The following is a 22,287-nucleotide window of genomic DNA, read 5'->3' as shown; positions in this document are numbered from 1 at the left end:
ACACAATGATCCCTCCATCTCATATTCAATCTTGGAGGGAAGATATATATCACCTAAAAGATCTAACCCGCAAATGATCATATAGCTAAGTTTTATTCTTTGCTGGTATGGTTTAAAAAGTAAAACCATGGACATGAAAGGAAAGATTAAAATACCCAGAGAAAGCAGTTCTTGTTTGCAGCATCATTCACTCATTTATTCATTTATGAAGTATTTGTTGAGTTTCCACTGCATGCTGACCCTGTAAGGTGAATGCAGTACTCTCATCTAAGTCCAAGAAGTTTAATGTCTAGTCAGATAGATAGGGAGATAAGCCGAGTTATCTCAACCATCAACAATGGTTATTGTCTGTTTGACCTGACAGACTACAAGCAAACCCAATTTTTGATTTATCACAGAGGGCTATTCTCTGACTTAACAAAAACAAAAAAAACCTTCATTCCACAGGAGTCAGAGAGGATTATGTAAAGTAGAAACATCCCTAACACATTCAACATATATGATTCATCACAATTTGGTACTCATATTTTAGAAAAATGTTTTCATTGTGCATAATAAAACATCTCCACATATCCTCACAAAATATCCAGTGACATAGGATCCACTCTCTCAGTTTAAAATATTCTAACATCCCAACCCACAAAATCTCTGTGTCTTAAATTTTGGTGCATTTCCTTCCATTGGCTTTCTCTTGGACTTAAAAGACTAATCCTCCCCTTCATGAAAAACCCTTCTTGTAGGATATGAGAAAGGAAGACTAATAGCTTCCTGACTTTTTTCCTATACTTATTGAAACTAAAAACAGTTCAATTTGAAGTCTAGTTCATATAAATTGGTATAGTTTTTCAAGGTCTGCATGTGCAATATTTTCTTGTAAAAACTGTTTCTATTCAGGTCCTCCTTGGTGGTGCAGCGGTTAAGCGCTGGGTTGCAAAGCTGCCCGCAGCCTCTGCAGCGCCGGTTCCATCCCCGGCCACTGGCAAGGGTCCCACATGGCGCACAGACCTCTCCTGCCATGTCCGCTGCTCCCCTCAGCAGTGTACTTCGTCAGTCTGCCTGTTTTGCTCCCCACTCTGGCTCTGGTGAATTTTCTCACCCTCCCACGCTTCTGACTGTACCCAGTGCTTGTATAAATCAATAAATAAATCTAAAAAAAAAAAAGTCTTTAAAAAAAACCTGTTTCTATTCATATGGTTTCAGGCGATTTTGTCATAGTCTAAGAAGAACTTTGCATAAAAGAAGTCCTGGAATATTTTCTTAGCACCTTATAGTCCTTCAGAAACATACCAAGTCACTGAGGTCTCACTGGTTCTACGACAACGAAACTGCTAGGGTAGAGACATGTAATGGTGATATTCCTCCCAGTGAATCAAGCCCTTGCTACTCTGAATGTCCTTGCAGGCATTTATCTTTCTGTATATCGTGAATATTGAAATCACAGACTTTGGTACTCATTTTGGCAATATATAGGCCAAAAAGTCATGGGCTCTGCTCACAACCTACCACTAGATTAATTTTGTAGACAGACAAACAGAAGTCTGGCAAGGTTAAATAATTTGTTTAAATAACAAAAATAAGAGAACACAGATATTCTGTTCCAAATTGGATGTTCTTTCTACTTCATTGCAAATGTATTTTGTAAAACACTGGTGGAATCATTTGTCAAACTAGTTTCAACTTTAGCTTTGTAAATAGAGCAACCATTCCAGTAGTTGGACACAACAAAATAATTCTAAGATTTCTAATTCCTTTTCTCCCAAGCCTTTCTGAAATCTCTCCAGACAGGCTTTCACTCCTGCCACTTACTTCACTATACTTAAGTCACAAATGACTTCCACACTGCTCAACTGATTAGCCAATTTTAAGCCCCCCTCTTAATTAACCAATTAGAGGTCCTTCCTTAAAACACTCTTTATTTCTGAGATAACAAGTTTTTCTTCACTCTCTGGCTTTAATTGCTCAAGCTACTTTGCCAGTTTATTCTCATCTGTCTGACTGCAAAAATTCAAAGTGTCCCAGGGCTAGGTCGTAAAATCTTTCTTATGCTTCATTTAATCAGTCCTCAGTGGCCTCACCCAGTCTTGCAGCCCTAAATAACCCTCTTTATGAATGTCTTTGGATTCAAAATTTATATCTCTGACCCAGACCTCTCCTCGTGAATTCTAACCTCATATATATATCCAACTGCCATCTTACTATCTCCACTTGGGTCCCAAAAGACATCTCAAACTTTAACATATCCAAAAAGGAAGACCTCATCTTCCCACTCTTTATTAAACCTGTTTCTTGCTCATCCTTCTCTATCTCAGTAAATGTTTATGGTATGATTGTGTCCACTCAAACCAAATCTTCAGAATCTATCTTGTTTCTCACACTGTCCATCCAGTTCATCATAAATCCCTTAGGTTTTATCTTCAATATGGATATGTAATCTGATTGTTTCTCAAAACTTCTACAGGGACCAGCCTCACCTCTGGTATACCACCCCCCTCTGCCAGAAAGATATAATAAAATACAACAACCCTATATCCTCCCTGTTTCTGCCCTCGCTCCACTTTAGACTATTTCCAAACAACAGTCAGAATGCTTATGTGGATGCATAAATCAGATCATGCCACTGCTCTGTTCAAGACCCTAAAGTGATTCCTACCTCACTCAGAGAAAAGCCATCTCACAATAGCTAAAGAACCCTTTCACCCAGCTGCAACATCTTTCCGGCCTCACTTCCTACATCTATTGTTGTGCTCTACATAAACCAGTCTTTTAATGAAAAAGTCAGGACACTTGCCATTAAGGCTTTTCATTTATTATTCCTCTTTCTGCAAGTCTTTCTTCAGATATCATCATTGCTCTTTTCTTCCTCTTTAAGCCTTTGTTCAAATGTGACCTTTTCCAGTGGAAGCTTCCCTGATCACACTCAAAACTATACCACTGAGTCCACCTCAAACTCCCCATACATGTCTTTTTAAAACTTTTCTCCAAAGCAATTATCAACAAACATACGACATGTATTTTAATTATTTTCTATTTTGCTTTTTTCCTCCCAAAAGAATGTAAGCTCCATGAATGCAAGAGCTTTCATCCATTTTGCTCCTTTCTATCCCCAATATCTAAAGCAATGCCTTAAACATAATAGGTTAGTGAATGAATAAATGAATGAAGACTTATATAAGATTTCCTGGTGGGGGGGGAATGGAGACATAATTGTGAAGCAGAAGAAAAGAAACCTTCCTTATATGAAGTGCCTCATTAAAATACACTATTCCATGTTCTTCCCCCTCTCTGCTTGGGCATTAAGGAGGGGAGGGAAAAGGAAAGACAGGTGAGTAAAGAAGCTGTAGTCACACATAGACCATGAGTCCTCCCCAAAGTTTTGCTCTAAGGAAGACAAATACATTTTCAGTGTTATAAAAGCCTAGCAAAAATTAATACATAAGAATTAAAAAGTTTAGCGCCTCCTTGCTGGCGCAAGAGGTTAAGACGCAGCATATGAAGCTATGCGCAGCCACTGTAGCATGAGTTTGATCCCCGGCCGGCCAGGGAGCTACCCACATGGCGCAGCAGACATCTCCTGACTTGCCCACTATTCCCCTCAGCAGTGTATTTCAGTAGATCCACCTGTTCGATTCCCTCTCTGTCTCTAGTGAATCCTCTCACCCCCCATACCTCTGGCCTGTACCACAGTTCTTGTATGCATAAATAAATAAATCTTAAAAAAATAATTAAAAAGCTTAATTAATAAGCTAGTATAAATGAGATGTAAACAAATCAGAACCCTCATAACACTGCTGGTAGGGCTGTAAAATGGTGTAGCTGGTTTGGAAAACATTCTGGCAGTTCCTCAATTAAACACAGAGTTACTACGATCCAGCTACATACCCAAGAGGAATGAAAGTACATGGCCACACAAACTTGTACACAAAGGCTTATGGCAGCATTATTCACAACGGCCAAAAAAATGGAAACCCAAATATCCATAATGTCTATAATTAATTAATGGATAAACAAGATGTGGTATATCCATACAACAGAATATTATCTGGTCATAAAAAGGATACAAACTAAATATGGATGAACCTTGAAAAATACTAAAGTTAAAGAATCCAGCCAAAAAATACCATATATTTATATGAATCCATTCATACGTACATCCAGAAAAGAAAACTCTATAGAGGTAAAAGTAGATTAACAGTGATTAGGGATTGGGCAAGTGTAATAGAGAATTAAGGATTTGATAATTAAGGAACTGAAAAGTAAGGGGTTTCTCTTTGAGGTGATGAAAATATTCTAAAATTGACTGTATACAGGGTCATACATATCTGGAAATACACCACAGACTGAACTATTGAAATGTACATTTTAAACACATTATTGCATGGTAAGGAAATTGTATCTCATTAAACTTGTTAAAATTAATAGCGTAAATGTGATAACAGAAGTGAAAAACAAATCTTAATCACAGTCAGCATCACAGATTGCTTGGCTTTCAAGACCCCTGGTGCTCTCCAATGCAGCCTTCTTCCAGGGTGAACTGCTGGTCCTCCAAGGCTGGCTGCCTCATGCACACATTCCAAGTGACTTCATCCCCTCATTGTCAGCTGATTACATAACTTGTTAGATGGTTTTTAGCCTCTATATCTATTTTTACCATGGGTTTTTTATCTCCACTTGCAAACATGCACCTATCCCAACTGTAATCCAGAGATCTAAATAATCACCTGCAAAACCCTGTGTTTTTGTCAAATATCTTAAACTATATCCCAGGTCATATCATTACTTATTTGGTCTGGCCAAATGTAATGGCAGATGTAAATGGGCTTTGAAAGCTGTAAATATTCAAGGTTATTAATATAATTTTATATTAAATTCCACACATTGTTTCTTTTCATGTTAGTTGCATTACCCAATCATAGGAGTAAGTGTTATAACTATGAAAAATAGCTACATGTGAAAGACAATCATCAGATGCCATAGTAAAAGTGACCTGAGAGATGTCCAACTCCAAGCCTCTCATTTCACAAGTTGAGGAAATAGTTTCAAAGAGAAAAAATGATTTTTAAAATTGCACTCAGAGAAACAGTCAAACCCCCATTCAAGGCCCTTTGTGTGTTAGATGGAGAAGATTGTCAATCAGAAATAAATGGGAATCAAAAATTCTTAAGGATAATACACACGCACAGAAAATGTCACACAAATATAATCCTTTAAAGTGGATCAGTAAACTAAAGGCTATTAATATATTTTACCTTCTATTTCCCACTTTATTTTCAATAATACTTTAAATAGTCTTAGATAACAAACACTGGCTATTTCTATCTTGAATCACAATGGAATTGAAATTAATAATTTTTCTGAATTATGCATAACTATAAAGTATTCATAATTCTGCATTAATATGAAAATTAATCATTCTTTCATTGTTCAATTAAAAAAAGCTCTAATTTATTAGTCATCTTTATTGGCATGCCAAGTTTGCCCCACTTTGAATCATGATTGCTAAACTATAGGAAAGTCTACTACAGCAAACTTTCCCATTTGGTAACAATTGAAAGGCGACACATTACAATACAATTCCAATAATTTTTCATATCACATCAAAATAAGATGATTCAGTTTCCATTTATGACTTGAGGCAATTTTTTTGTGTTCTTGTTACAGCAACATCATTTCATAAGGGCTTTTGGATAAAAGCAAATTGTGGTGTTAATTAGAGAAAACAATTTTTACTTATTTTTCAGCCAACTTCAGATTCATCCCTATAGAGAAACATGTTTAGGCTATTCCAAAATTTGGAATTTGTTTAATTCCAAAAATCTTAAACTGCATCACAATTGGCACCTTGACATTTAAAAAATTAAAACAGTATAACACATAAGGTATCTCACTAAGACAGCAAACACAATAAATAACCATTCACTTACTTATTCAAATATAAGGGACATTTCATGTTTCCTCAATGTAGAAATTACTAATACACATGTATATGCTAGAAGAGTAATATAGGTTATTGTTTTCATCATCTACAGAGCAAAATAATACCAGAAAGTTCTATTTCTTTCTAAACTTCTCCCAGTGCCATTTTTTTAATAGCTGAAACCTGCCACATTTAACAGCTACCAAAAATTTCAACACATGTATGTTTGTCAAATGCACAAGGAAAGAATTTGAGACTCACATCAAGCTCTCACTGGGAAGGGGTTGTGTCAAGGTCTTTCTGAGGAAAGAGAATTTCAAAGCAGGGGAAATGTGGGAGAACAGTGGGGGAGGACTTTAAGAAACCACTGCTTTATTTCTTCATGTAGGCAGCGATCTGAACTAATGAAACTCAGGTGGAAGTTAGACAAGCAGCCCCAGGCTCCCTCTTGAATGCTGCCCTGGGGAAGGACAAGGAGGGCTCCTGGAAGCCTCACAAAAAGGTGCCACTTTAAAGAGAAGCTGAGGGGGAAATAAATAAATAAATAGGATCATATTACAGTGGAGCAGCTGAAACCCATGGCTTTAGGGCAAAAAATAAAGTGAGTTTGCTTCAACTACCTTTAAAGAACACCGCCATTCCAAATTACACGCGTTTCTGGATGAAACAAGGACATAATGTTTATAACCATCTGTGAGCCTAACTAATGATGATCTGGTGCAAAGATGAATAGACTCGGTTAAGAAATGAATGGCTTCTCTCTTATTTTCTCCTCCCCAGTAGTTATTACCTACAAGCTTCCTCATGTCTCACACACAAGTTTCTTCCCTTGTCATGTGGGTTTATCCTAAGTGTGCGCTCAACCTGGATGATAGCTCTTCCAAGCACTGCTGCTGAATAGCCATGTCCCAATCGGCCTTGGTAATTAAACATTTCTTTAGTTCTAAAATTCAAAAGTCAGTGCCCTCTGATACTGATGTCATAGCTCAAGACTTTGGGCTCTGCTTTCCGTAATTCCATACTTCCAGCTTTGGGGTCCACGGTACAAAGCATCCCCCACAAGCCATCTAGCCCCTGGCGGAGACTGGAGTAGGTATAAGGAGCAAGCCAGATGCCAGCCAGCAATTCTTTGTTACGACTGCAGCTAGCTACACATAAAAAAACGGTTTTGGAATTCCTGTCAAAGGCGATCTCACAGCATAGAAATAAAGTAATCCTAAGAAATAAACACAAAGAATAAACGTTTCCCTTACCTGGATCGTGGAAAGGCACCAAAGCAAAGTTGTAAAGAGGTCTCTTGGGTCTTTTCAAAGACGTCTCCAGAATCTTGGACGCCCCTTCGATAACCTGAACCAAATCATCGTACATGGACCCAGTCACATCAAACACAAAAGCCAAGGTGGAGGCCCCCTCGGGGATGTCCTCCGGGGGGCTCGCCTCTTGAGCTAGGGCACAATAAAGGAGCGCAGACAGCAACGCGGTGCGGGCAGTGTCCCAGGAAATCATTTTCTTTCCTTTTCTTTCTGAGTGTCTCCGCTCTGGGCTCAGCCCTCCTCAACAACAGGCAGAGGCTTTCCTCTCAGAGCCGCTCATGAGACTCTGGAAATGTCTGGGAACTGGCACCAAGTTTGCAGCTGGGAGTCAGAAGGGGACTAGCGGCGAACCCGGACCCCAGCGGGCCTGGGCGGGCGACTCTGTGCGGACGCAGCTCCTCCCGGCCTGGGTGCGCCCCCCGCCCGGCGTGTAGGAGTGCGGGCAGCGCGCGGTCCATGCCCCGGGGCGCTCAGTGCTCCCGCGTCCCGCCGAGTCCCGCCGCCCCGGCTCCCCGCCGCCCGCCTGCCGCCGGAGCGGGAGGGGGCGCGGCTTCGCCTCCTGATTGGCCGCCGCCCCGCGCTCCCCCGCACCCCCTCCCCTGTCGGCTCGGCCCCCGAGCCTGGGGTCCCAGGGCCAGACCCGTTCCAGCGCCCCGCTCCCAGTCCACAGAGCCCCGGAAAACAACGGCTTCCAAAACGTGCGCCAAGACGCACGCTAAGGGACACACATTAACTCGCAAAAGGGGATGTTCTCTTTGTGCTGTGTGCACCGCTGCTTCAGACACCTCCTTCAGCACAGCCCAGAAGTCAAGATGCCCACCCGGCCTCCAGTCGCTCACCCACACGGCCCAGCCAGGAGGGGGCGCTGGAGGCTGTGGGGGAGGAAGGGAGGAGACTCAAGCAGGAAAAAGGACGAGGTTGTTGGAAATGAGAGAGTACAAGAGAGGGAAGTCGCCGGTGGTAGTTAGGAAAGATGGTAGAAGGAAGGAAACTGGGTGTGAAAACAGGATGGAAATTCAGTAGAAAAGATGGTGCCTGGTGAGAGAGAAAGATCTCAAAGAGAAGACAGATTTTTTTTGAAATCTTATTATCGAGACACATGCTTGCTGGGCAGTTTGAATCCTGGCCTTAGTGTGGTGAGGCAGAATAATATCCCCATTCACATTTCCTCTCATAGGACTGCCATGTGCCAAGTCTAGGTCCAAGATCTATTAAAAAGGTGGCCCCCTCTATGGCGTTTTCTTGCAGATAAGTAAGGAAACCTCACCCTGGAGATCATTACAAACTTTTTCCATGTTGTAATTATTATATACATTGTAGTACTAATCACTGAGATAAGAAGCTGCACAAAGAAAGTCGGCTCTAAACTAAGGCTTCTTTACTTCATTTTAATAAAAACTTATTTCCTTCCTGCAAAAACAGTGGTCTGGGGCCTCCCTGGTGGCGCCAGGGAGCTACCCACATAGCGCAGCAGACCTTTCCTGACTTGCCCGCTGCGCCTCTCAGAAGTGTTTTTCAGTGTTCTGTTCCCCCCTTTGTCTCTGGTGAATCCTCTCAACCTCCAAAACTCTGGCCTATACCCCAGTTCTTGTATGTATAAATAAATAAATCTTTAAAAAAAAAAAAAGGCAGTGGTCTGGATCCTGACATTTAAAGAGGGGTAAACAGACATCTTGATTGGTGTTCAAATGTGTTTTAGATCACCCATCCCATAGTGAGGCAGCCTGGAAGAGTCAGCTCCCCTGAGTCTTTTATGGTCTGCAACTGTCTTCTCTTTCAGCCCCAGCAGCTTTGGAACCTGAGTTTATGATACCAATAAGTCATGTCTCTTAAAGGAAGCAGACAGGCCATTTCGACTGGGGATACAAGAGGAGAAGGGGGACATACTTCCTTTCCAAGTAGTATTTAGAGAATGCTATTTGAGCAGCCTAGCCTTTGTTTATTTAAAGGGGATTGCATTCTAAGTCACAGAGTTTTCACTGAGACCTGAGCTGTTCCAGGTGTTCAAGGGAGGTCCTAGAACTGGTGATTAAGAGTTCTGTCGCCTAGATTCAAAGCAGTAGTGTGTCTTCAACAAATTACCTAATTTCTTCCTGCCTGCCTTTATTCAGCTGTAAATAGGAGTACTGAGCATCTACCTAATAAGGATTCATTAAATGATCCTTCTCAGTAAATGTTCCACATGGTTGAAAAGAAAGTTATTGGGTGGAATGTTCTATAAATGTCAATTAGGTCAAAGGGTTTGGATACTGTTACTCAAATCTCCTATATCCCTGCTTGTTCTATCATTTTCTGAGAGAAGTACTGAAATCTCTGAATGACCATAATTGTAGATTTGTGAATTTCATCCATGAGTTTTTGCTTCATATATTTTTTTTTGCTTCATATATTTAGAAGTCACATAATTAGATACACAAATATTTAGGATTATTTTGACCACTAGACTAATTGACACCTTTAGCATTACTAAGTTACTTTCATTATCCCTGGTAATATTATTCACTCTGAAATATGCTTTGTCTAATAATAATATGGTCACCTCAACTCTCTCTTGATTAACATGTCATATTATTTTCTATCTTTTTACTTTTAACCTCTCGGTGTCTTTCACAGTTAAAGTGTGTTTCTTCAACAAATGTTGGCAAGGCTGTGGAGAAAAAGGAATGCTCATGGACTGATAGAATACGATTTGGTGCAGCCTCTATGAAAAATGGCAATTGAACAAGCTCTGTCTTTTACTTGAACCATTTAGAACATTTACATTCAATGTGACTATGAACAGTGGTGGATTTAAATTTATCTTCTCATTATTTGGATCTATTTGTTCCATCTGTTCTTTGTTCCTTTTACCACTTTTCTGCCTTCTTTTGGATTTATTGAATATTTTTCAGGATTCAACTTTACCTCCATTTCTAACTTATTAGCGATAACTTTTAATGGTTGCTTTAGAGTTACAGCATACATCTTTCATTTATCATAGTATTCCTCCAGTAATATTTTACTACTTCATGTATAGTAAAATAACCTCATAGTATTTTTTCATTACTCCCCTACTGACCTTTTTTTGCTATTGGCATCCATTTTATTTTACATTACTGTGTTTGAAACCTCTTATTACATTGATACTTTGTTCAAATGGTCAATTTTTTTTTAATCTCAGTAAGAAAAAAAATCTATACTTATGCAGTTACTATATCTGGTGCTGTTTATTTCTTTGTATAGATCTGGATTTCTAGCTGTTTGATTTTCTTTCTCCCTAGAACACTTGCTTTAATATAACCCATACTGAAATTCTGTTAGCGATGAATTCTTTCACATTTCAGTTTTTTAAAAAAAAAATCTTAATTTCACTGTTGGTTTTGAAAGATTTCTTTTTGTTGGGCAGAGGATTCTAAATGAACACGTTTATATTTTTATTTTTATTTCAGTGCTTTAAATGTTACTCCACTGTCTTCTCGCTTGCATCATTCCCAGCAGCATCTCTCTATCATATTTATATTTGTTCCTTTCTTTTTTCTCCTTATGTTTTTCAGAGTTTTTTATGGCCCATTGACAGGTAAATAGATAAAGTCCTGGTATACAGATACAATGAAATACTACTCAGCTATAAAAATAGATGAAATCCTGCCATTTGCCACAACATGGATGAACTTAGAAGGTTTGTACTAAGTGAACAAGTCAGAGGGAGAAAAATAAACTAAATACCATATGAGTCCACTCACATGCAGTATATAAACAAAACAAATGAATGAGGTAAATAAAACATTTAGTCTATAAGACCAGATTAGTGGTTACTAAAGGGAAGTGGAAAGAGGAGTAAGTCAATCAGGTAAAAGGGTCAACTGTATGGTGATGGATGAAATGGGACTTTTAGTGGTGAACTTAATGTAGTATATACTGACATTAATTTGTATTGATGCACACCTGAAACTTATATAATGTTATAATGCAATGTTACTTCAACTTAAAAAATTTAAAAATAAAACTCACTTGTAATTTGATTATGATGTGCCTTGCTGTGGTTTCCCTCATATTTCTTGTACTTAGGGATTGTTGCATCTGTGAGAATATGGTTTTCATTAAAACTGGAATTTGAGGGCTTTATTTCTTCAAATATTTTTACTTCTTTCCTTTGGGAACCCCAATTCACATGTCTGAGGCCACTTGAAGTTGTTGCACAGTTTACAATGCTCTGTTCATTTTAAGTTATAGAGTTATTATTTTCATTTCTCATTTCATTTTTGATAGTGTCTATAGTTATTCCTTCAAATCCACTAATTGTTTTTTTCCCTTACTGTCTGTTCTGACAATTGCCCCACCCAATGTAGTTTTCATTTCAGGCATTGCAGTTCTTACGTCTAGAAGTTCCATTTGGATCTTTTTAATATCTTCCATGTCCCATTTAAGAATGTGAATATATAGAACACAGTTACAATCACTGTTTTAATAGCCTGGATTGGTAAAGTTAACATCTGTGTCAGTTCCAATTGATCCCTGGTTTTCCTTCTTACAAGTTATGTTTTATTTCCTTTCACACCACAGAATATTTGATTTGACATCAGACATAGTGAATATTATCTACTTGGGTACTACATGCTTTTGTATTTCTATAAATATCCTTGAGCCATGATTTGGGGTAGAGTTATGTTATTTGGAAACCAAGTGATCCGTTGGGGACTTACCTTGAAAATTGGTTAGATACCAATGCAATATTCAGTCTAGAACTAATTGTTCCTCATTACTGAGAAAAGGCCCTTCTACCAACTCTTACTGGTACTCTTGGAATCTGGAGGCTTTCTGGTCTGGCTGGTGCGGGTAGCACACACCTATGTGCATATGGGCACTGTCTCCTTTCATCCTTTCAAGTGGTTCATTCCTGGGTCTTGGGTATATTCCATGCATATACTGGTCAGTCCTCAGCAGAATATATGAAGGGGATATTTTCATGTTCTGGAGTTTTCTGTCTACATAGTTCTCTGCTTTCCTCATCTCCCTGGACTTTCAGCTACATCTCAATGCAGACAGCCTGCTGGGCTACATATTGGTTCCACCATGACTTGGAAACTTTTGAAGGTGGTAAACAGATAATAGAATTTTCCTCATTTGCTTTTCATTTTTCTAGGGTTATTCTCTTTCTTTGCTTGAGAATCAAATGAAAGTGTGCTTATAATGCATTTAACCCAGTGCCTCACAATGAAGCAAGCACTCAATGAAAGTTAAATATTCTTATTACTTAAATATTATATTTGAGGATACAACTTTGAAAGTGTGAACATATGTGTGTGTGCATGGGATCCATAATGCTTTGGAAGGAACAGATGACCACAGAGGCTTTTTAATGTGTTTATTTATAGAAGACCTCCATAGCTTCACTAATTCACTGACATCCTGAAATCTGAATGGTAGCACTTAAGAACATGTTTAAGGTCCACAGGCACTGTAGTACAGAAAGATGGTGGCAACTTTCTATGGCCACAAGGTACTGGCAGGTGGCACTTCCCTGAAACTGGTGGAACTGGGATCCTGTCTGGAAGACATATAAAGACACTGAAGGGACCTTTAAATTATCAAAGGCATTTTACTGACCGATGTATAGTTGTAAAAACACACTTTTGTCTTCCATGATCCCATCTGCACGTATGCAATTCCAAGAGCATCTCCCTTCTTTAGTCTCATGAAATTAATAACTACTTGATCTGGGACACAAGAGAAAGGACAATGGGCTGTCCTACTCCTTTTTTTTTAAGATTTATTTATTTATGCATACAAGAACTGGGGTACAGGCCAGAGGTTCAGGGGTGAGAGGGTTCACCAGAGACAGAGTGGGGAGCAGAACAGGCAGACTGGTTGAAATACACTGCTGAGGAGAGCAGCAGGCAAGACAGTAGAGGTCTGCTGAGCCATGTGGGCCACTCCCTAGCAGGCCTGGGATCGAACTCATGCTGCAGCAGCTGACGCTTAACCCCTTGCGCCACAAGGGAGGCCCATGTCACATTCCTTTTCAATAAAGTTTAATCTCTGCTGAGATATAGATCTCTGGGGACAAGGTAGCTCTTTGTACAGAAATCTTATTAAAATATAAATGGGTTCCTGAAAGTACATTTTGGCAGTCAGATGATAACACCAAGAATGTAAGTTGGAAAAGTGAATAAGTTGGGTAGAGGACATGACCTAAGGTGGGGATAAGAAGGATTGGGCAAATAAGCAAGTGACACTTAAATCAGACCATTACCTGGAAATAATGATATAACCTACCCTTTTTCTGCTTTTGTCATTGAAAACAGTCTCTGCCAGGTAGAAAAAAGAACTGGTTGGTAAATCTCGTCCTAATGTAGTCACTAATTGTTTCAGTTCTATCACTCTATTATTCAGATCCTGCAGAGTTATTTCTAAATTCATTTCATCAGTAACATTCTCTGATGATCTTAGCTAAAGTTTGCTAGAGCCTCAGATGAAGGTATGGAATGCAAGTCCCAGGGTGCAGGCATGAGGGATAAAGGGAATGATGCAGGGTCGAAAGGAGAGCCAGCACAAGGGCACAATATCAACTTGCACTCTGCTATTAGCTGGGTGCTGGGTCCTGTGCAACTGTCAGATAACCCTTATTTGGGTGTCTCAAGGCTGTGAAGAAGAAAGGGGAGAGTATGGAATAAAAGGAGAAAGAACTTACCCATCAGCTCCCACCCACATTGGTCAAAGGCTTCCCCAAAGGGTTTAAACAATCCCATACTTTTGGTTATCACATACACGGATGCTGATCTGGTTTCCTTGGCATCCTGCTGCCAGGCATCAGAGGAAATACCAGGACAGAGACTTGAGACACATAGGAGATGCCTGCCACAAGGTACTGTCAGGTGGCACCTGCCTGAAGCTGGTGGAACTGGGACCCTATCTGGAAGACATATAAAGACACTGAAGGAACTCAAGCCAAAGAGCTTAAACTTCAGCAAAATCAGTCAGGCAAAGAGTGAAAAATGTAAGAAGGAAAGTTAATTGGGGTGAAGAACAAAGATAGGAATAGAAATAGGCTGTAGCAACAATATTAGACCACACCTTCACCTAAGAAAACTGAGACTTGGAGAATTACAGCAGTTTGCTGAAGGTCAATGTTAATTAATGAGGAGTAGAATAAGGACTTGAACTCAGGATGACTCCCAAACCTGTGACTTCATTGGTTTGCAATATTACCCTCAGGCTCTAAGTTATTGGGACATGAACTAAAACAATAGTAATGGAGAGCACAAGGTTAGACTGGAAATACCATATCAAAGTTACTTGATAATTTCCAGTTACTTTGAATGAAAATATCTGCATAGGTAACTCCAAACAAACACAAGTCCAAGACACTTTTAAATGTTCTTGGAATAGAAACAGGAATAACTGGAAATGTAAAGGCATTTTTTAGTTTAACAGGAGCTGATACATGTCTGTTCTTCCAGAAAGTCCTAGAAGATCCTAGAAGGTTGGGGCTGGGAGTGGAGAAGGAATTAGTTTCCTGTGGAGATTATACAGAATAGTAGACTTTGCAGTGACAGATTGCACATTGCAGAACGTTACCAGTTTCAGGCTAATACTCTCAAAAATCTCTCTCCATAGATTTCCATCATGAATGTTTTATTTTCGAGGGGAAGAATATGAAAAGGTAACATTTTTTAAAAGAATTCCAGCACACTTATAGCAAAATCAATTCTAAAATCCTCCCTCCATGTCAGTTTTCTCCCTTGAAGAAAAGACTCTGCCCACTGGGTAAGTAGTTTAACTGGCCACCTAGTTGGAAGCACTTATCACACTGGGGTTTATAAAACCCAGCTCTCAAAAACATTGACTTAAATGCATAAAAACCTGAAGATGACTGCTCCAAAGTTGCACTGCTTTATGATAAGCCACTTCCTACAAATCACTAAAGGGTTCAATGTTTTCCTCAATGACTCTCCCCAAAATGTCTGGTTCTCTATGTAATAAGACCCAGGATTTTTCTCTGTTTACTCTAGTACATTTCTACAGGGCAAGTAACTTGCTATTACAACTGAATTAAAAATAGAACACTTTTGCACCAACCATAATGGTTATACTTGGCACTACTAGGAAACAAAAAAAAAAAAGTTAGATTATTTTTTCTTCTCTTGTCTCCCTTAAGAAGGCAATAAAAGGACGGAAAGCCATTGCATTGTAACTGGAAAATTAATCACATCAAATATTCTCTTATACTAATCAAGTTATAAGTCTGGAATTGGCTTATATAAAACAGATGTTTACATTCTTATTCTCCTTTGGTAGTAATGTCAAGAGAAGAAAGCACAGAATAACTATGTCATGGCATACTTTGGGGAATGTAACACTCTGCTTTTACTTTTTTTAAATGAAACCGCAAAGCCTGTGGTCAGCAAAGGGGACAGCAAAAGAGGGGAAAGTATCAGAGACCTGGTCTCCTATTCCTTATATAGGCAAACCTCCCATTGCCTGTAATGGAATGAGGAGTTCACTGTCTGGTGGGGAGGAACTGACTCCTGGCAGCAGCAGAGAGACACAGGCCACATGTGTCTGGTAGCTTGTCAAAGGGAGTCTCCCTTTGGACTCAGTCATGTCCTCATCCTCTCAGACTCATGATTCTCCATTTTCCTTTCAATTGTTATCGTCTCTATAAGGATCTCAGCAATCCTCTCTCTCCCCAAATAAAGACCAAGAGACCTACCCAGCTGCTTTTATACTACTTAGAGAAATGTCTTGAAAATCTAACTAGTCTAACTTAATGCTTCATAGAGTAGAGAGGCTTGAACAAGAATGTCTCAGCTTAACTTGCTGGGGAAAAATATTGAAGAAATGGAAGTTTATCCGCAATGATCCCTCTCTGATATCCTCTCAAACCTCTGATCTCACTCAAGGTAGCTGCCGTCCCTATAAACGCCAGGATTCAGGAGACATTCACAACATAGTCAATCTTTTCCATTCTTTTAGCCTAATTCATTTTTCCATGCCAGGGCCTTCATTTAACAGAGAGAAAACCGGGTGCAGATAATGACTAGTCCAGGATCTCATACAATTCTGAAATATGCTCGAAGTATATTCTAGACCTGTCATAATCATTCTTCCTCCTCATTGATACACTAGCTAAATATGTGGAGTGCTTGTTAGTTCCCAGCACCATCTGCCGTGCCCAACACACAGCAGGAATTCAACATGTTTCTTTAATAAATTGCTGAATTCATAATGATTGATATTAATAACAACAATAAAAACAAATTATGTCTTATAAGTACCTCAACCATGTTTTTTAACACATAGATGAGCTCATGTACATAAATATAGTCAATGTTTACCATGATGGTATAAGTATTTCTATAATCATTCCAAAGACAAGCAGACTAAACTCAGCATGGCAAGCAACTTGCCCAACATCACCTCAGTCCTAAGAGTAAAACCCAGGTCTTTCAAGACTGTTTCCATTACATCCCATTGACACCATGCAATATAATTGACACCATGCAATATGATTAGCCTGAACATGACATTTTTAGGAAAATGAATGTTTTGTAGAGAAAATTAAGCACTCTAATGCCAAAGTAATTATTTAAATCATCTTACGTGGAAATTATCTTATTTAGCTCTAGATAGATACTTGAAGAGTTACAGAGGACAATTTTGCAGACTGTAGCTTTAAAATATATATATATAATCATTCATCTATTAGTACTAGTAAAGCAGTGCTAAATGAGTGTCAAAGGACAGTGTCCAGGTCGGGGACAGGTCACTCTCTGTGTCTTCGCACTCATGCATTCAAAATTGCTAGGCCACTCAGGCTCAGGGAACAAGAGCGGGTTTTATTTAACAAACAGGATTTTGGGGAAACAAAAGAGTTCTTCCGGCCACAAGTGACCAGCTATCTTACCCCAGAGAGTTTCCACAGTGTCCAGTAGTTCCAAACAAAGGCTGCTCATGCAAGATGATACTGTCCCATCAATGAGGGCCAGGAGTTGGTAGCACACTGCTCATCAGTGCACCATGGCTCAATGCATGATGGTAGCAGGAGGTGCTCACTGGTGAGGCCACTGAGATGACACCACAGCAGGCTACAGCAACAGCCTAGAGGCCAGGCTGGATAGCACTGGATACCATACTGGGTAGCAATGGAGGCAACAGCACCAGGAGTGGTACAGAAAATCGGAAGTGGTGAACAGTTTTCAAAGGTAGCTGGACACAGGGTCCTGGTCATCTATCAACAGCACTGATTAGCACTTGTCAGTGGTGTCAGTCACCATCAATCACCAGGAGGCAGTGTGTCAGAGACACCTGTGTTGCAACTCTTTGTGAGTTGTTGGCATATACCAATAATGAATAGTTCTTTTTGAGTTATCGGCATAAGCTAAAAACAACCAGCTTTTTTTGAGACACTGGACCAGGCCAGGGGTGCTCTTTGCAGGCAGTGTCAGAGGTAGGGTGGAGGCAGATGCAGTGGCCAGATCTCTACAAAGGTCTGTCGAGGCTTAGAGGTCTACAGGTATACTGAACCCCACAAACATTATCCGTTTGATGCTTCTTTGGAAGTTGGCTGCAGAGTCCTTCTCTCTTCAGAGGCCAGGAGCAGAATGAATCCAGGCTGACTCCTTCCCTGCCTTATATCCTCTTTCAGGTTCCCCCACCCTACAAGTCTATTGAAACATTTTCAATCTAAGCATCTGACTGCTACCAGCTTGCTTCCATTTTTCAGTCCAAATAATTTACTCACAAACTGAGCACAAACCTGATTGACTCATTTACGATCCAAAAGCACCAAATATAAAAGGGAAAAGCACCAAATATAAAAGGGAAAAGTCAAGCACCTGCACAGACTCACCTTCCCCAGAGGTCTGAGAAGTTTCATGGGCCTGTGGGCTCCGTGAAACCATGGCTGAAGCCAGCCTTAGTGGGGCCAGGAGCGTACTGCCCTGGTCCTTATGCAGGGCCCAGAGTAACTATGCCAAGGGTGGTGGGTAGGAAGGGAGAGAGGGAAACTGCAGCAGCACTGGGATGTGGGCCCCAGCAGCTACAGGATGGGATCCACTGGAAGATTGTCATGTTGGCCTGACCCTCCGTGAGCCTCCACTGCTCTCAACTCCAGGGTGCCAGAGCTGGCCCAGCCTGGCACAACACTCCTTCAGGAGCTGGCCAGGAGCCAAGGAGCCAGATCAGACAGAGAAAAGATCGCCACCTGCTGCCAGTGCCTGTTGCTGCGGGCAGCCTGAACCAAAGCGGGCAGCTGACACTGAGGGTGGCAAGCTGTAAAACCCCCTCTGCAGGTGCTGCTTTTACAGTGGCCTGCCTGAATGCTACCACAGGCTGCGTGCTTGGGAGGTGGGCAGGGAATCTCCCACCAGGCTTGCCCAAGTGGCTACAGCTGGGGCCTGGAGTGTAGGGCAGGTTGCATTATTCACACCCAACCAGCACAGGGGGTGGGCCTGGCACAGGGGGTGGGACTGTCTGCAGGCCGCACACTACAAGTGGGAATTCCAATTTCTCAGGAGACATCCATTAGCACCAGTGATCAGTTTCTGTTAACCACCAGGGATATGTGAAAGGGGAAGATCAATGCTATAATATGATTTACCTGATACTAAAGCACATGAAAAGGTATCAGGAACACTAAGGTGGTAGATACAAAACAAGTTTTCTGCTTTCACCTTTATTCTAAGATTTTTAAAGAAAAAACCTTCTTTCTTCTCTTCTTGCACTCTCCCTCCCATGTCTTTAAAACAGGGTCTTTCCTAGAGCAAGACTTTAATTATGGGTGTAAAGAGTTCCAGAATTCAAGCAGGGAAATGAGTTTTGAAAATCAGAAAACACCTATTATTCTGGACAACTGGGAATCTGTCCTCATTTTAAAGAACAGAGGAAGAAATTCTAAGTTTTCTTTTTATCTTACAATCCAACATTCAATAACTCTGTCAGAATATTTTTTCCTATATGTTTAAAGCCTCTTCTTATTCTGTTTTCAGAAGAACTATAACTGGTCACAACCTTCCACATACTTTTTTTTCCTGTCAATTAATGAAACTTTTTTTTCTATGTCAATTAATTAAAGGGGTAAGTGTTGGCTCCATTAATAATAAACTGGATCCTGATGTTCTGCCTTTACTTAAAAAGCTACCTTGATCTTATTCCAATCACATTAATTAAAATAAAATAAACAACTCTAGGATCTTCTGAAGAAATGAAGGAATATATCCTGGAACCAATCTTCACTCTTTCCTTCCTTTTTGTTTTCAGGCTATCCTTAGTTAAAAATCAAGATTTTTTGAAATTTTTAAGTTAAAAAAAAAAGCTAACATGATGCAGTGATAGATTAGAGTTGGAGATGCCAGTCAAGTTTGTGGCCCCTGCACCATATCAGCCTGCAGAAATGGAAAGTGAGTCCTTACCAGACACCCCACCTACCAGAATCTTGGACACCCCAGTCGCCGGAAATACTATACAAATGGCGAATGCATGAAAGTATGGAAGGAGGGAAGACCTTATTCTGCAGGAGAGATAACTGCACTGAGAAATGACAGGAGTCCAGACAGCCAGGCAAGGTTGACAACAGAGCATACACCTTCCCTATCCATAACCATGTACCTACAGCCCCCTAACTACAGCCCCTAACTACACTGAGATGGAAGAATGATAACATGCACAAACATAAATGAAGTCAAGTTTCACCTATTATAGATATAGATGGATACGTATATATGTATATATGTGTATATATTTTTATATAAATAATTACAGAGATGTATGTCTACAGGTTAATATACACACATACATCTCTTTGGTCAGCTGAGAGGGCCTTGGAGCAAGGAGATTCCAGCAGCAATGAGCACACTTTGTCCCCACATCTCTGTTTCTAAGACAATTTCCAATAAAAGAAACCAGGATTCCTTGCAGAAATGACTGAGTCTAACCGTGGGACAGGAAATTTACAAAATGATCTTCACACACACACACACACACACACACACACACACAGGATTTGTCAAAAGGGAGATAGGAGCCAACTGAAAAAACTCCCAGTGGTCAAAACTGGAACAATTTGAGCACCAAATGATATAATATTGAAATATAGTCCCAAGTATGAAAGAAATAGCCCTAAGTTCATAAGGATACAAATAAATAATTGAATAAATAAGTAAATGGAGTTTCTGCCATGCTAAAGAATTCCAAATAATAAATGCCATACCCCCACTCAAGGAGATGAAGGATAAGCCACCCCTTAAAGTGGGCTGCACAAAGAATATCCTCAAGAATACAAGAAAGGGTGAAACATTTTACTTGCAGACGAGAAACTTGGTTAACACTAACTCCAGCAGGTCATCAAGGTCAACATCAACAATGATAAGTCGTGTTGAAAGCATGTACGTTGATAGGAGGAGGTGAGAATAGCATCTGTCCTCTTCCTTCCAGCCCTCCCAGCCAGGACTTCCTGGCACATTGTAGAGAAGCTTAATGTGAAATATGGTATCCTGGATGGGATCCTAGACCAGAAAAGAAGCTTAGGTTAAAAGTGAGCAAAGATGAATAAACTGTGGAATTTAGCTAATATTGATTTACTTGTAACAAGCGTACCAAGCCGATGAAAGATGTTAACAATAGGCAAAATTGGATGTGGGGTCTACAGGGATTTCTGGTCTATCTTTGTGACTTTTCTATAAATCTAAAAGGATTATAAAACAAAAAGGCTACTTAGTCAAAAAAATGAATGGCAAAATTTGCCTCAAACCCATTTTTAATGAGGCTTGAATGTGGTAACATCAAAAAACACAAATAATTTCATTTATCATATTAATTAAATGATACATAATTCAGGAATGTTTTTACCTGCAGAAAAATATCTTACACTTAAAAGGAAAAACATCTGAAAGAAATTCTATTGGGTCTATTGGAAATCAGGCTAAAGGCATTATGTAGCTATAGGGGCAAGAAGGCACAGTGCAGATCTCTATGATCAGACCAGACAGGTAATGGGTAAAGGAGGATTCCTGGAGCCCTCGGTGGCTTTTTCAAGCTTTTATTGGGATTCTGCCAGATACTTGGAAGGCTGGGGTGCTGGAGGGCCAGGGAGCCTGGGAGGCCTTCCAGCACCCAGCAAGTCTTCACTCTTCCTGGTCTCTCTGGCATTCTTTCATGGTCTCATTCTCTTTCTGGTCTGTTCCTTTCCTCTTCTCTGCTTGTTCCCCTTCTGGTGTTCTTTGTTTCCTCTGGCATCCCCTGACACTGCCCTATATGAGCTCAGTCTCTCAGCCCAGGTGTGCCTACCTATGTATGCCCACACCCTACTCCAGGTGCCCACCATGAGGCATGCATTCAGGACCACAGGGATCCATCATCAATCCTGATGGTGGGAGGGCAGAAAAGCCTGATACTTTTTACCTTACCCTATATCAGGCTTTTCTGCCCTCCCACCATTAGGATTAATAATGGATCCCTGTGGTCCTGGAATAAGGGTGTGGGCATATGAAAATGGGCACACCTGGGCTGAGAGACTGGGCTTAAGGGTGGTGTCACAGGGACACCAGGACAAGAGGAAAGGAGCAGAGAAGCAGAGGCCACGAAAGAACACCAGAGAGCCCAGAAAGAGTGAAGACTTGCTGGGGTTTGGGAGACCTGCCAGCCTCCGGACCCCTCCCTCCCCCCCACACACACATAACCCTGCCTGCTGTGTACCTGGTAAATCCCAATAAAAGCCTGAAAAAGCCACCAAGAGCTCCAGGACTCCTTCACCCATCTGCTTGGTCATGGAGATCCTGCCCTGAGCCATCCTGCCTCTCCACCTGATAATCTTTCAACCATTTACCCTACAGTAGCATAAATAAACATTGAAACATACCCTGAAGCAATAATACTACCGCTGCACATTGCCTTATGGCAAATCATTGTTACTTAAGCAAAACTTAGAAGGTCTAGTGTTAGTTATTGAAACATTGATGTAGAAGATAGTAACAATTTTTCCCCAAAAAAATCCTACCTTTAAATAAATGCAACTACTTTACCCAGTTAATCAGAACAACTTGCTAATGAAACCAAAGTCATTAGCATATAGATCTCTCTTTT

The 22,287-nt window shown here is 40.4% G+C and overlaps 1 protein-coding gene across 2 annotated transcripts in view; it reads right to left on the bottom strand.

The window, feature by feature from the left end:
- HMCN1 (hemicentin 1) overlaps positions 1–7,672 on the bottom strand; it is a 508,306-nt gene extending 500,634 nt beyond the window's left edge. For both annotated transcript variants that reach the window (XM_037506314.2, XM_054693419.1), the window contains exon 1: positions 7,168–7,672. In XM_037506314.2, the coding sequence (XP_037362211.1) occupies positions 7,168–7,420 (253 nt within the window). In that variant the 5' untranslated portion in view covers positions 7,421–7,672. The remainder of the gene's footprint in view (positions 1–7,167) is intronic.
- Between the last annotated feature and the right edge of the window lie 14,615 nt (positions 7,673–22,287).

This window comes from Talpa occidentalis, unplaced genomic scaffold (genome assembly GCF_014898055.3).
Source record: "Talpa occidentalis isolate TD23 unplaced genomic scaffold, MPIMG_talOcc4v2.1 talOcc4.12, whole genome shotgun sequence".
Taxonomy (NCBI): Eukaryota; Metazoa; Chordata; class Mammalia; order Eulipotyphla; family Talpidae; genus Talpa; species Talpa occidentalis.
The sequence above is the reverse complement of the archived record's forward strand: the minus strand, read 5'-3'. Positions and strand labels throughout refer to the sequence as shown.